The sequence below is a fragment of the Brachionichthys hirsutus genome, chromosome 7 (assembly GCF_040956055.1).
Source record: "Brachionichthys hirsutus isolate HB-005 chromosome 7, CSIRO-AGI_Bhir_v1, whole genome shotgun sequence".
Lineage (NCBI taxonomy): Eukaryota > Metazoa > Chordata > Actinopteri > Lophiiformes > Brachionichthyidae > Brachionichthys > Brachionichthys hirsutus.
In genome coordinates this window covers 4172111-4184518 of record NC_090903.1, presented here as the reverse complement: position 1 = coordinate 4184518, position 12408 = coordinate 4172111, and the positions used below count along the sequence as shown (strand labels likewise).

Below are 12408 nucleotides of genomic sequence, written 5' to 3'. Positions count from 1 at the left end.
AGCCCAGTTCTGACTGTGTGTGTGCATTTTAGGGTAAAGTTCTTGTCGTGTGAACCTTGGACGTTTACCTGCTGCTTACTTTCAGGAAGTCAGATATGGATGGAGCTATTTCACCATGGACTTCAAAAACACTGGAGAAATATTGGTGATCCAAGGAGGTTTAGTAAAGGCTGCTTTTGTTGCTGTCTGGCAGCTCCCTTGGGCTCATATGAGCTCTAACAGAGTGTTAATGGATTGAGTGGCCACTGACCTGGCATTGTGCATATCTGTATTTGGATACATGGGTCTTGCTTGGGGTGAGGGGGGTGGGTGCTCTGGGTCAGGAGGAACAGGCTTCATGGTCATAGGCTACAAGGCCCACCAGGACCCCTGTGCCCCCCTCAGAGGGAGCACATGGTCTGACACCCTCTGACAGACCCCGACACAAGGGCAGAGGGTTCACACATCAGCTGAGCAGCCTGACACCCAGATGGCAGCAGCTAAAGGTGTGGGGCAGAGGAAATGAAAGGACTGCCATCAGTGACCCTGTTAAGACCTGGTATCATCATCATCATCATCATCATTATATTCATCATCATCATCATCATCATCTTCATATTTCATCACCATCCTGGCTGATTTAACCATGAATGGAAAACTTTGAGTTGTTTTAAACACAATAAAATAAATAAACACGTTTGCTGCATTTATAAGAATTCAATTCTTCTTCCTCTTCTTTCGGCTTGTCCCCCGAGGGGTCCCCACAGCAAATCAACGTTCTCCACTTCACCCTAGTCCTTTGCATCATCCTCCACAACACCAGCCACTCTCATGTCCTCCCTCACTACGTCCATGCATCTTCTCCTGGGTCGACCTCTAGCTCTGTTCCCTGGCAGCTCCATCCTCAATTTCTAAGAAATCAATAATCCAATTAATACATGCTACTGTTTCACTGTACTTGTACTGTAATACATGCTACTGTTTGACTGTACTTGTACTGTAATACATGCTACTGTTTCACTGTACTTGTACACTAACATTCTATCTAATAAATATATTCATCATCATCATGCTTTCACACCGCCGTTGGGGTTTTTTCAGCTTCAGTGGAACGCTGGATTGAGTTCCTTCAACTCTTTTTCAACCCTTCTCTCTCTCTCTCTCCTGCTCTTTCTGTTCTGTTCCATTCCCCTCTGATTGATATTCTTCCCTTGGCTCCTGTTTTCCTCCATCGTTTTGCTTTTGCATATTTTAGCTGCGTTTCAACAACTTGAAGGTCTCTTTAGGAAAGAAAAAGCTCCTCCCACTTGTACGAAACCTCAAACGCATGTAAGAAGAAGACGTTTGAAACACAAACCGCTGCCTCTCATCCTTTTTGCCGTGCTTCAGCGTCAGAGGTCCTTCAACCTAGCACCCCCTCTGACAGGACTGTATTTATTGCCGGACTTATTGCGGCTTTTTGGGTGCCAACATTAATTTATGAAAAAATATCCATTGTGTTATTTCCATTGCAGCAGGGAGTTATGACATGGGAGGAAATATTAATATTTGACAAATACGACAGATAATTGGAATAATATGCAAGACAATAGATTCCCCTCCCTTTTAGCACATGCCAAGGGTTGAGATGGCTGTTAATGTGTGTCTGCATGGGGGAGTTTTCTTGTGCAGCTTTACCCTAACCTTTAGCTGTCAGCCCAGAACCAGGGACGGGACGGGGAGGGGCGTTCGGTGTGAACGTCAGCGTTCTCAGGCATCAGTTTACAAGGTGAGTCCTCGTGACTTTCACTGTTACACTAGTGACAGCCATGTTTTTCCACGCTGCCGCTGGTCGCTTCAATCAAAGCTAACGCTGATCCACACGGGAGGAGGGTTCGGTATGGATTAAAAATGCATTAAACGACTTGCTTCCTTTCATTTGTGAACTTATGCAGACCTATACCAACCTATAAATATTTGTATATGTACGTTCAATTAGTTGAGTTGAAAACTAGATCTTCTAATTTTATTTTTTGAAGGCAATATTTTTTAATTCTCCTTTTATGTAATTTAGACCTTCGCCAAGCAGCTCGTTCCCCTCCTAATTAGATTTACACCGTCCACATGGTGATCTGGTACATCACCAAAAGGTTCTAAATTGTTCTTGGTATCTTTATACACCAACCATGAAAAGTAAAAGAGAATCAGCGTTGATGTGTATTTTTAACTGATTTAGGGTTTTTTTCAATGTTAAAATTGAAGATTTTTTCCTGACCTCATTCTGGATCAGATCCAGAAGACATTTTACATGATAGTTCATATCAGATCCCTTTATGACTGTGATTTTCGGTGAGGGAATTGAGTGCAATATATGAATAAAAAAAAAAAGCTTCCATTATAAGCAAATGGAAAAATATACATTTTTTTGGTGTCCAGCCAGGTATCTGGATCACTCTCAAAATTTAATGGAATCAGACCCCCCCCTTTTTTTTCTTTCTTAATCAAGATCCGCCCGTTAGTTTATTCAGTAATCATTCTAACAGACAGACAGATAGACAGACAGACAGACACCGTCAGAAACAAACCTCTATGGCGGAGGTATCTAAACGCTCTCCAAGCATCTTTGACTTTTCAACACAAACCACATTATAATTCCATCAGTCTTCACTAAAATGCTGTTCCGTTGGAACAGACTTGCTTGTTGGCCCTGCCCCACTTTTCCAGAGTGATTTTAGCGTGATTGATGCTAAACCCAAACTGCTAAGTGCTTTGAAAGGAGCCTGATTAATTTATTTGTCCGGTGCAGTTTTAAACTGGAACAAGAGAAGTTCGCATTAGTCATCACGTGTCCAGGCATCCCCGTCTGTTTATGTAAAGACATGATTGAGAAGACTTTTCCTGGCTCCAATGTTGGTGGAGGCTAAATCCCTTACATACATGAAATAGTCAATAGGTCTTTTGTCAAGAGGTTCATTCGTCTGTCCAGGTGCTTTCATAAGTACTTGATTATTTTACAGGGCTTAGAAGGAGTTATTAAAACTGCCTGCTTTGCACAGCTCAGGGTTTCTGTCTTTGCCACGGGCAAAAGGGTGGGACAAATGGAAACTGCTATATGCTGAGAGATGGGTTTTTCGGGGGAATGCCATTGCTCAACAGCGCGCTTAGGATTTGCAAGCGCAGAAATATTTTGTAGACAACAATGTAAATCTGTCCATGTATGCTCCAGAGGTGGGCATGCTGCAACCTGAAGCTTTGAGTCACGCCAACTGACTCGCAAGCCGTCACTCTGTTTTCGAGTATGGCCGGTAACCATGTCGACAATGAGGAATAAAGGTCTCGCAAATACAGACGTAGAAAACAACATGAAAATCTGAGCAAGTTAACGTTTTTAAGACTGAACACTTGAGCAGCCGTGTTATTTCTGCATGTTTAATGAGACTTATTTCTCTGCCACTTTCTTTCTCTCCCTCTATCTATCTCTCTGGATGTAATGCAGAAGAAGTGATGGGGGGGGGGGGGGGGGTCAAAGGTCAGGGCTCAATGCCTGCCTCTCATTTTAACTAAACGTTTTCAACCTGAGAAGGACAAACATGAAGGGCTGCTGACACATGTCCAAACATCTCCTGGGTGGACAGCCTCTTTGGAAGTCCATAAGCGATATATTGTTTGCTGCTCCCATTACTTACTGCTTCTTGTGCTCCTGCCACTGGAACGTAGGAAGTGGGCGATACAGAGGAACCATAAACAGAGTTAAATGTGGGAGTGGGGAATGAAAAACAGCACCAAGCCAAGGTCAAGTCTGTAACTGCCGCTGCAGAGTGATTTAGGCGGGGGGGGGGGGGCAGAGGGATCGTCCAATAGCAGCCCAGCTGGGTGAGTTAGGGTGGGATGGTGGAGGTGTTGAGAGCCTCGGCGGTAATGACTTGCTGATGACATCAGGACATAGAGCAGAGGTTTTTTCTCGGCCTGGGGGGGGGGTTAAAGGTCAGACAGCCCATTCACTGACCTTGTGATTTATTCTCTGGCCTCCCTCAAACTATAATCACAGTGAAAGGTGTGTGTATGCTGGGAATTCATCGAGGTGGCGCTCTGCAAATAAACACCGTCGTATATTTATTTATTCTCTGCTTTTACTTTACTTTATCGCTGCCTGGGCCAGCCAGCGTTTTCTACAGATCAACCAGGTGACATTCCTCAGACGGTGCACATTCTCACACCTGCTTTCATACTGCTGTGAGAGCCTGTCAGACACCCTGCAGCCTTCAGAGAGGGTCCATGAGGATTTCCCTCAAAGACGGTATCGGCTCTGTGTACAGCGGCCGGCGGTGCAGCTGGCAAGAGGTTATAGTGGATGCGAGACTCTCATCAGGTGTGACTCGCAGACGCTGTTGGTTACGTGGAACACGTTGGGCGTGAGCACCGTGTAACGTTTAACCCGACTTCCTGCAGGGATCACTGCAGTCAGCGCTGATGTCTCACTCCCTCCAGCAGCGGGGGAAACGGGAACAGGTTGCGCATCCTACACTGCATGAACAAGAGAATCTAATCCGACAAACAAAGGAATTAATCAGATCAGATTTTTCTTTTTTCTTTTAAATAAACTTAATTTGAAACCATTATGAAGAAGCTGCTGAAAATATTTCCATGCAAACAACAATTGTGGAAATATTATTATATCAATGTGCACAAGAATAAAGTAGATTTCTAATGGTTTATTTTCTGCTTGCGGTGTTACCTAGTTTTCAATTGTGGCCACTGAACTACTCCTACTGTACTTCCGGCTTGTCCCCTGAGGGGTCGCCACAGCAAATCAACGTTCTCTACTTCACCCTGTCTTTTGCATCGTCCTCCCCAACACCAGCCACTCTCATGTCCTCCCTCACTACGTCCATGTATCTTCTCCTGGGTCGTCCTCTAGTCCTGTTCCCTGGCAGCTCCATCCTCAGCATCCTTCTACCGATATAGTCCCCGTCTCTCCTCTGGACATGTCCAAACCCTTGCTGACTCTCCTATCACAGAGCGCACCTGATACTTTCCTCCACCCGTTCCAGCCTGCCTGCACACGATTCTTCACTTCCTGTCCACATTCTCTCCATCACTCTCCACTGTTGATCAGAGATTCCTGAAGTCCTCTACCTTCTTTACCTCTATCCCTTGTAACCTCACTCTTCCCCCTGGAATCTTCTCATTTACACACATGTACTCTGTTTTACTGCTGCTCACCTTCATTCCTCTCTTTTCTAGAGCAGACCTCCACTTCTCTAAATTCTCCTCTACCTCCTCCCTGCTCTCACTGCAGATCACAATGTCATCTGCAAACATCATACTCCAAGGAGCTTCCTGTCTCACCCCATCTGTTATTCTATCCATCACCATAGCAAACAAAAAGAGGCTCAGAGCTGATCCCTGGTGCACTCCAACCTCTACCCTAAACTCCCCTGTTGCTCCGACTGCACATTTCACTGTTGGTGACTGTTAGCTCGTGGAGAAAACCAACCCTGGTCTGTGTCGTCACAGGCTGAACTCCTGACCTGTAACGTGTGTATGAGTCATGGAATGACAGCGGCGATCTGTTCTCTTAACCAAATTACCTGTTTAATGTGTGTGTATGTCTGTGCATAAGGATTTTTGTGAACAAAGAACTTTTAGAAAAAACGAAGAAAAGATTTCAGTGTGTATTTGTTAGAGACTTTATCCCTAACGTTAGGGATAAAGTCTCTAACAGTATTATAGAGCGATACTATATAGACAAAGACACTGTGAGGGAGAAATCCTTGATAATGTTAGACTACCTAGAAAACGCTCCACTCACTCTTCATTTCATGGAGAGGTCTAAAGTTGTCGGTTCCACTCAGCATTTCTCTGGAGCTCTCCCTGGAAAAATGTGTTGCTTTTATTGGGAGTAATGGTGCCAGTTAGGTGGGAGGGAAAGCGCAGGTTTCGATCAGGAGCTGCTTCAAGCTTCTGCTTCATGTGCCGCCGCTCTACCCAAGTCGAGTGAATAGAAACTCCCTCATTCGAAGGTGGAACCTCACCTTTCCCCTCGTACTCCACATCCAACTGAACTGCTCTGCGAGATCATTCTGCAGGCATCCCAGCAATGCCAAACAGTCTGAAGTTCTGCGGGGAAAACATGCAAGGAATCTGGATGACTGACCCTCCACTCCCCCTCCATCCACCCCCCCTCCTCCTGCTCTCTATTACCAGCTGAGTGGGAGGAGAGGTCATCGGAGATCTGGCTGTGGAGACGAGGTTATTACAGCGTATCAGTGACAGCGAGGAGGACGACCTGCTGACTTATGCCTCCTGGGGGTAGAAGCAGACGGACTGCCCTGTGTGAGACGGGGGGCGGCGGCCTCCTAGGTAGAGGCAACGTGGCCAGAAGAGGAGAATAAGAGAATGAGAATATTTCTCAAACACGTTTCGATCACCGCTGCTTCCGATTCCGGACTTTTTCTCAAAGTGAGCGCCCAAACTTTCCTCTCACACTTTGAGTCGGAGGCCGCTTACGTCACCACATGGCCTCAGAGACGCCACGATATATGGTTCAAATTAGACCCTGAGGCAAGTATATACTGTATTCCTTACTTCTCCTGCCAGCATCCCCCCCCCCCCCCCCACACACACACACAGCATTTGTTTTGTATTGTGCACAGGATGTGACTCTTTGTTTTAATTCTACAGTGTCATTGATATATTGGGAGAAGAAGAAGGGGTGTTTCTAGGATTTCCACCGTGACGTTTTAATAACATATCGCCGCCATTCATGATTAACAGCAGCACTCTCAAGGAAGAAGAAAAAAAAAATTGTCTTCAAAAGAGAACAAGTCTGCTTTGTGCTATGAGCAGCAGTCAGAGTCAGACAGAAGGTTTTTTTTTTTTTTTTTTTTTAAATAATGGTTGTGGTATAGCTCTGTTGGGATTTGAAAAACATGTTTTCTTGTCTGTGGCTCTTTAATATTGACTTGTCTGGAACTGCAACAGAAAAGTCAAAAACACCTTGATAATGCCTACTACACTCAAAGGTAAGACTGGATTTAATTTGACTGGTATTTAGTCTTAAACTCAATTGTACAAAATGACATTTTGCTAGGAGCAAAAATAGAGGAAAAGCTCTGGATCTCGCCATCGACGCAGTTACGGACGTTTCTGACAGCGAGATGATAATTTTTAATGTAAAGTTTAAGTTTAGGTCTTCATCAGCTTTATCCCACTATAGTTTCCACAACTCTGTATGTCTCCCTTCTTCTTGAAAATAGGCACCAGCACACTTCTCCTCCATTCCTCTGGCATCTTCTTCCCCTCTGGGATCGTATTAAACAACCCCAACCTAACCCCAACCAATCACCAACCTCCTTTAAAAAGCCTAGACCTAAGAAACACTCCTTTATATGCAAGCCAACCCGTACGCACAACTCTGCAGAGCGAAACATCCGAGCCACGTTACAATGAGCTGAACACATGCCAGAGAGTATAGGAGGACATTAATGTGAAACAATTAGCTGGTTCACCGACAAAGGCTGGTAACGGCTAGTTGTTGATTAGCTCACTTCAATGGCATGTCACATTTGCATAGCAGCAGGAGGCATGCCTAATGACTGGTGAGCGGTCCGGCCCCCAGCATCACTCACCGCCTCAGTCATCACAGCATTAACAGGTTTTATCACCTTCAGCGTGAGGATACTGCTGCCCTCTTGATGAGCTCTCACAATGACAGTGAATCACTACGATCACATAAAGAGGTGACAAGCTACAGGTGGTCACTCTCTCTTCCAGGCACTGAGGCCTCTGTTGTTGAAGAAAGAAAGGCGATGAAGAAAAGACCAAAGGCGATGAAGAGGGACAATGACAGGCTGGTGCAGGAAACCGCAGAGCACAGGCATTGAGTCCATCCTCTTCTCAGTCAAAGGCCCGCGATGAGCTTTCTTTTAAATGAGAGACGCCTGAGCAGTTGAAAATAAATTGGGTGATTGTAAATAGACTTGTGTGGTGGAATGAGTGAGACAGAAAGGGAGACTCAGTGGGGGTGGCAGATGAGATTCACGTTTAATCACAGGAACCCCCCCCCACCTCAGATAAAAGGTTAGTAGCGCTTCTTTTCCCAAAGAATGGGAGAGATTTCTCTTTTGATTAAAAGTCTGTGGAGATTAGAACCGTTCGCCCTCCAATGATGTCAGAGCACGAAATCTTGAAACGATGATGCAGGAGAGAGATTGAGGAGGCGGGGAAGGAGCTGCGGGGGGGGGGGGGGGGGGGAGCTGTGTGTGTACGTTCTGTTCATTTGGATAAATGTTCATTTGCAGACTTCATCATAGAGAGCACCATTCGACTTTTGTTTAACCTTAAATTCTTTGCCCTTGATTCACGGTAAAATTTATTTCACAGCACCGATGCTGCAGGCTTTTAATGAGAAGTTTGTGGTGTTGTATTTCAACCATATTGACCCGTTGGGTTCATTTTGCAGGTGAAAAGGAATTTGGATCCATACTTTATTTTAATAATTACACTGGTTTAAGTATTCTTGATTTAAGCATCAAGTAGAAATCTTGTTCGTCTTGCAGGATGGCCGTTTTAGCACATCCTGGATTTAAGATCATCGGAGAGTTTTCACACTGCAACAGTAAAACTCTGCTCCAAAGCACCGGAGAGACACTTCAGCAGAGTGTTACATGAAGTTAGGAAGTTGATCTCGTCATGAAACTGAACTGAAGTATGATGCAGGGAATGGTGCCGCTTACATACACAGCCTGGGTTATAAGCCACTTGTGTGTCGGCTGTTTGTACTTTGCAAGCATTTCAAACTGCGTGCCGGTTTTATTATGATGGATAATTCTTTACATGTTGTCTTTTTTTATAACCTGAAGTCCAATTTGCTGAAGATACTTCAGAACCAGACGTGGCTCTATATTTATGTTTCTAGTCTCGCGTTGCAAACGGATAATATAAAATAAGATCTCCTTCTCCAGCCTCTAAATGAACTGACATGCTTTTGTGGATGCGTTGCTTGTCTGCGCCTCGTCCCGCTCATGTCGTGTCGTGCCGTGGCCGCTGCGGGGCGCTGTTTCGACGGGGGCAGGCTGCTCCGCAGTGGAACAAGGGCGCGCACGTTGGAGCCAGATTGTGCGAGTTGAGCGCAGGGCTGGCAGGCGGGCAGGCAAGCGCTGTAGTTTGATGGGCGGAGGGAAGGCCGGGCCCAAAGGCACTGCGGCCAGGAAGCGGCTCAAATTACACGGGGGGGGGGGGGGCGCCTGTGAGGGAATGACACCCACTATAGTGAAGGAGGAGGGCAGTGCGTGGAGCCGCAAGGAGGAGGAAAAAGGATCGAGTCAATCTGACAAAGCGTCTGAGACGCAGCGCGCAGACTGTCGGAGGAGGACGAGGAGGACGAGACGCGCGGTTCAGCAGCGGGACGCGCACTGATGGATTCTATGAGCGGCGGCCTCGGACAGCTCCTCTTCATCATCAGAACATCTTCTTCGGAGCTGAGAACTTTGTGAACACTGGGAGATGCTTTGCGCCCGAAAAGAAACTTGGTGACGGGGAGGAAAGTTTCTGGTGGAGGGTGGGGGGTGGGGGGCAGCGGGATGTTTTTTTACGAGCTGTTTTTGAAGGATAACGCGTGAATACTCGGATTTCTTCGCATGGCATCGGCGCACGGTCCCAGTCGGATGTGGAATATATCATCTGATCTCCGTTGATGCCGACAGCTTGTGGAATAGTAAATTGAAAAAGGCAGCGCCTCGCCGATTTCTTTCTTTCTTTCTTTTTTTTTGGGGTGCATTGTGGAGTTGGAGGCATTCCTCCCTCTGGATTCAGTTCATGCGCTCTGCGCCCTCATCTGTGCATGCCTCATCTCCACCACTGTGTTCCTCCTGGTGAGTGTATGCGCTATGCGCTGACTGCGTCCACAGGTTCCCCGCCGGTTCCCCGCAGGTTCCTCACCGGTTCCCCACAGGTTCCCCACAGGCTCTTCTGAGCAGGATTTGACCATCAGGCTGCGTTCTAGTAGAAATGCGCTGCGCTTTTTTGGTGCAACTCCCACTGTTGACCTTTTTGGACATCTGTATTATGTGCACAGTTTTTTTGTTTGTTAATAAAACTTATGATTCGGGATTTTGTTTAATTAATGCCCTAAAAACACGCAGTTTGTGTTACTTGCACATTTTCTCCATCCTTCATTAGCGCTAGTTTATTATCTGTTCTTGTTTATTTTAGAAGCAGCCGTGGAAGGACGCAGCGCCTTGCGTCATCACTTTTAGGGCCCATTAACAAAAGATCCTGGTTATTTATTACGCGGCTTAATTTTCTACGTTGCATTTATGGTGCCAATTATTCCGTGACCACAGTTGTTGTTTTTTTCGCTCCCTGGTTGTCGGAGCCTTAAATCTCCAGGAAGCTCCAAATGAGCTCTTATTGTGGAGAAGCCAAATGATTTGAATTTCAAAAGAAAATTCAATCAGTACAAAAAAACAAATCATTCAGAGCCTGGTTTAAATAAAGGCTGCGCCGCTGATGTGGAGCAAAACTCTTCTCGAACAACACACTAAAAGAACTTTAGTGTTTTTTTTTTTTTTTTTTAAAGTAAAGTGTTTATTAGAGTCTTCAGCTTCAGCTCTGGGCGGTTTTTTGGGACTTTGTTTGGATTGGGTGTGTTTTATCGGGCGGTCCAGTCGTATTTCATTTTCCCTCGACCTGTCACACTTTTAATTAATGTCAAATGACGGGAGTGAGACTGGCTGTAATGGTTTGCTGATATGGTTGCTTTCATTTAATTAAACATTCACGGTTGAGCTGCAAACCGAAATCAAATTAGTGCATTTCTCTGAGAAAGTCAGGGTGTTAGAATGAACGTAAACGGCTCCACTCCGGGTCAGAATGCGCACGTCCTTCGCCGAACAGGGTTGAATTACATCATAGAGTTTGTTCTCTTAAAGTCAATCTTTGCGTTTGTTGGGGGGGGGGGGGGGGGCTGAAAGAGCGCAGGGACGCGTGACTTCACCAAACCTCCACTGTCGCGCCGCAGGTGTCTGGCCAATCAGATCGGCTTTTGTCTCCCGATATTACAATATTGCGTTTCAGTTAAAGCCTCGGATTCGTAATTAAGTTATGGAAATGCAATAAGACACACTAATAAATATAATTAAGACCGACGCGGCAGCGCGGGCAACAGGTTTGGCGCGTCTGTTGCGCGTGGGAATAAAGCATCTCCAACAGAATGAATTTGGCTGGTGTTGTTTTTTTCTGTGACTGGGATGCTTTAAAAAATATTTTGCCTTAAACGTAACGCCTGTATTTTATTTAATCTAAAACACTTTTGCAAAGAGTGACGTAGATGCTGCATTTTTACGCATCAGATTGTGTGTGTGTGTGTGTGGGGGGGACGCTGATCTGTTTATAAGCGCCTATATAAGTGCAGCTTCGTGCGTAAAGGCAGACGCAGGTCGGCGGCGCGCTGATTGCGGCTCACAGCTTTGGTATGTCTGTGGCAAAGCTCGTTTGACAGCATTTTGAAACACTCGCTGTCGGTGCTGCTGCAGGTCGCGTCAGTTTTCTGACTCACTATGTGAAGCAAATAAGTGGAAGGATGATGATGATTATGAACAGCTCCTAATTTAAAGTAACTGACTCTCTCCTTGTCTTCTCCTGCCCCCCCTCTCAGCCCAGGTAGCTGGGTGAATTCCACTGAGTGACAGGGCCATCCAGGCAGCAGTTGATGGTTGGGTGGACCCCCTCAGATGGGATCAGTGTCCAGGGGGAGGTGGCGAAGAGGGGCATGGGGAGCACTGACTCCATCTAACGGGATGGCCTCGTGGGCCTGGCTGCTGGCTGCCGTCCTGCTGTCGCTGCTGACAGTCAGTGTGGCCCGACCTCCCCTCACCGCCACCAAGGAAGAGGAGGCCACTCTGGAACCTGAAGGTAAGACGCAGGAGAACCTGGGGGGGGGGGGGGGTGGAAGTGGAGAAGTTTGATTTGCCGTGGCGACCCCTGATGGGACAAGCAAGAAGAAGAAGAAGAAGTTTCAATCATTCAAACGGACAAAAGCATAACTGAATTTTCCGCTTTGACCTTTTACTGATGAAGTAATTCAAACTTCTGGCAGAGAAAACATCTAAACATTGCTGAAATCAATCTCGCAGAATGAAAGGAGTTCATGTTGGACTTTGGGGCTCTTGTATCACACACACCATCGAGTGTGTGTTGGATTTATCGGCCAGAGCGTGTGCTAGTTTAGGATGTATCAGAGTGTCAAAGGCTGGTTTGTGACCCCATGTGGGAGGACAAGGCAGATCTGTAAAAGAGGGTGGGACGCTGTTTGTGCTGGCGCTGCCTTCATGCCCTGCGTGCCTGGAAAGAAGCACTAAGAGGGAGGGAAAGGCGGAAATCGGGATGCAGCGTTCCGGGCTTCCAATCACAACTGTCCATTTTTCTGAGAAGGCTGTGGATTAAAAG

The 12408-nt window shown here is 46.2% G+C and overlaps 1 protein-coding gene across 1 annotated transcript in view; it reads left to right on the top strand.

Annotated features, from left to right (window-relative positions):
• Positions 1-11744: 11744 nt before the first annotated feature.
• Positions 11745-12408, top strand: part of fgfr2 (fibroblast growth factor receptor 2) — a 29798-nt gene continuing 29134 nt past the window's right edge. The window contains exon 1 of the mRNA XM_068741064.1: positions 11745-11874. Coding sequence (XP_068597165.1) covers positions 11760-11874 — 115 coding nt within the window. The 5' untranslated portion in view covers positions 11745-11759. The remainder of the gene's footprint in view (positions 11875-12408) is intronic.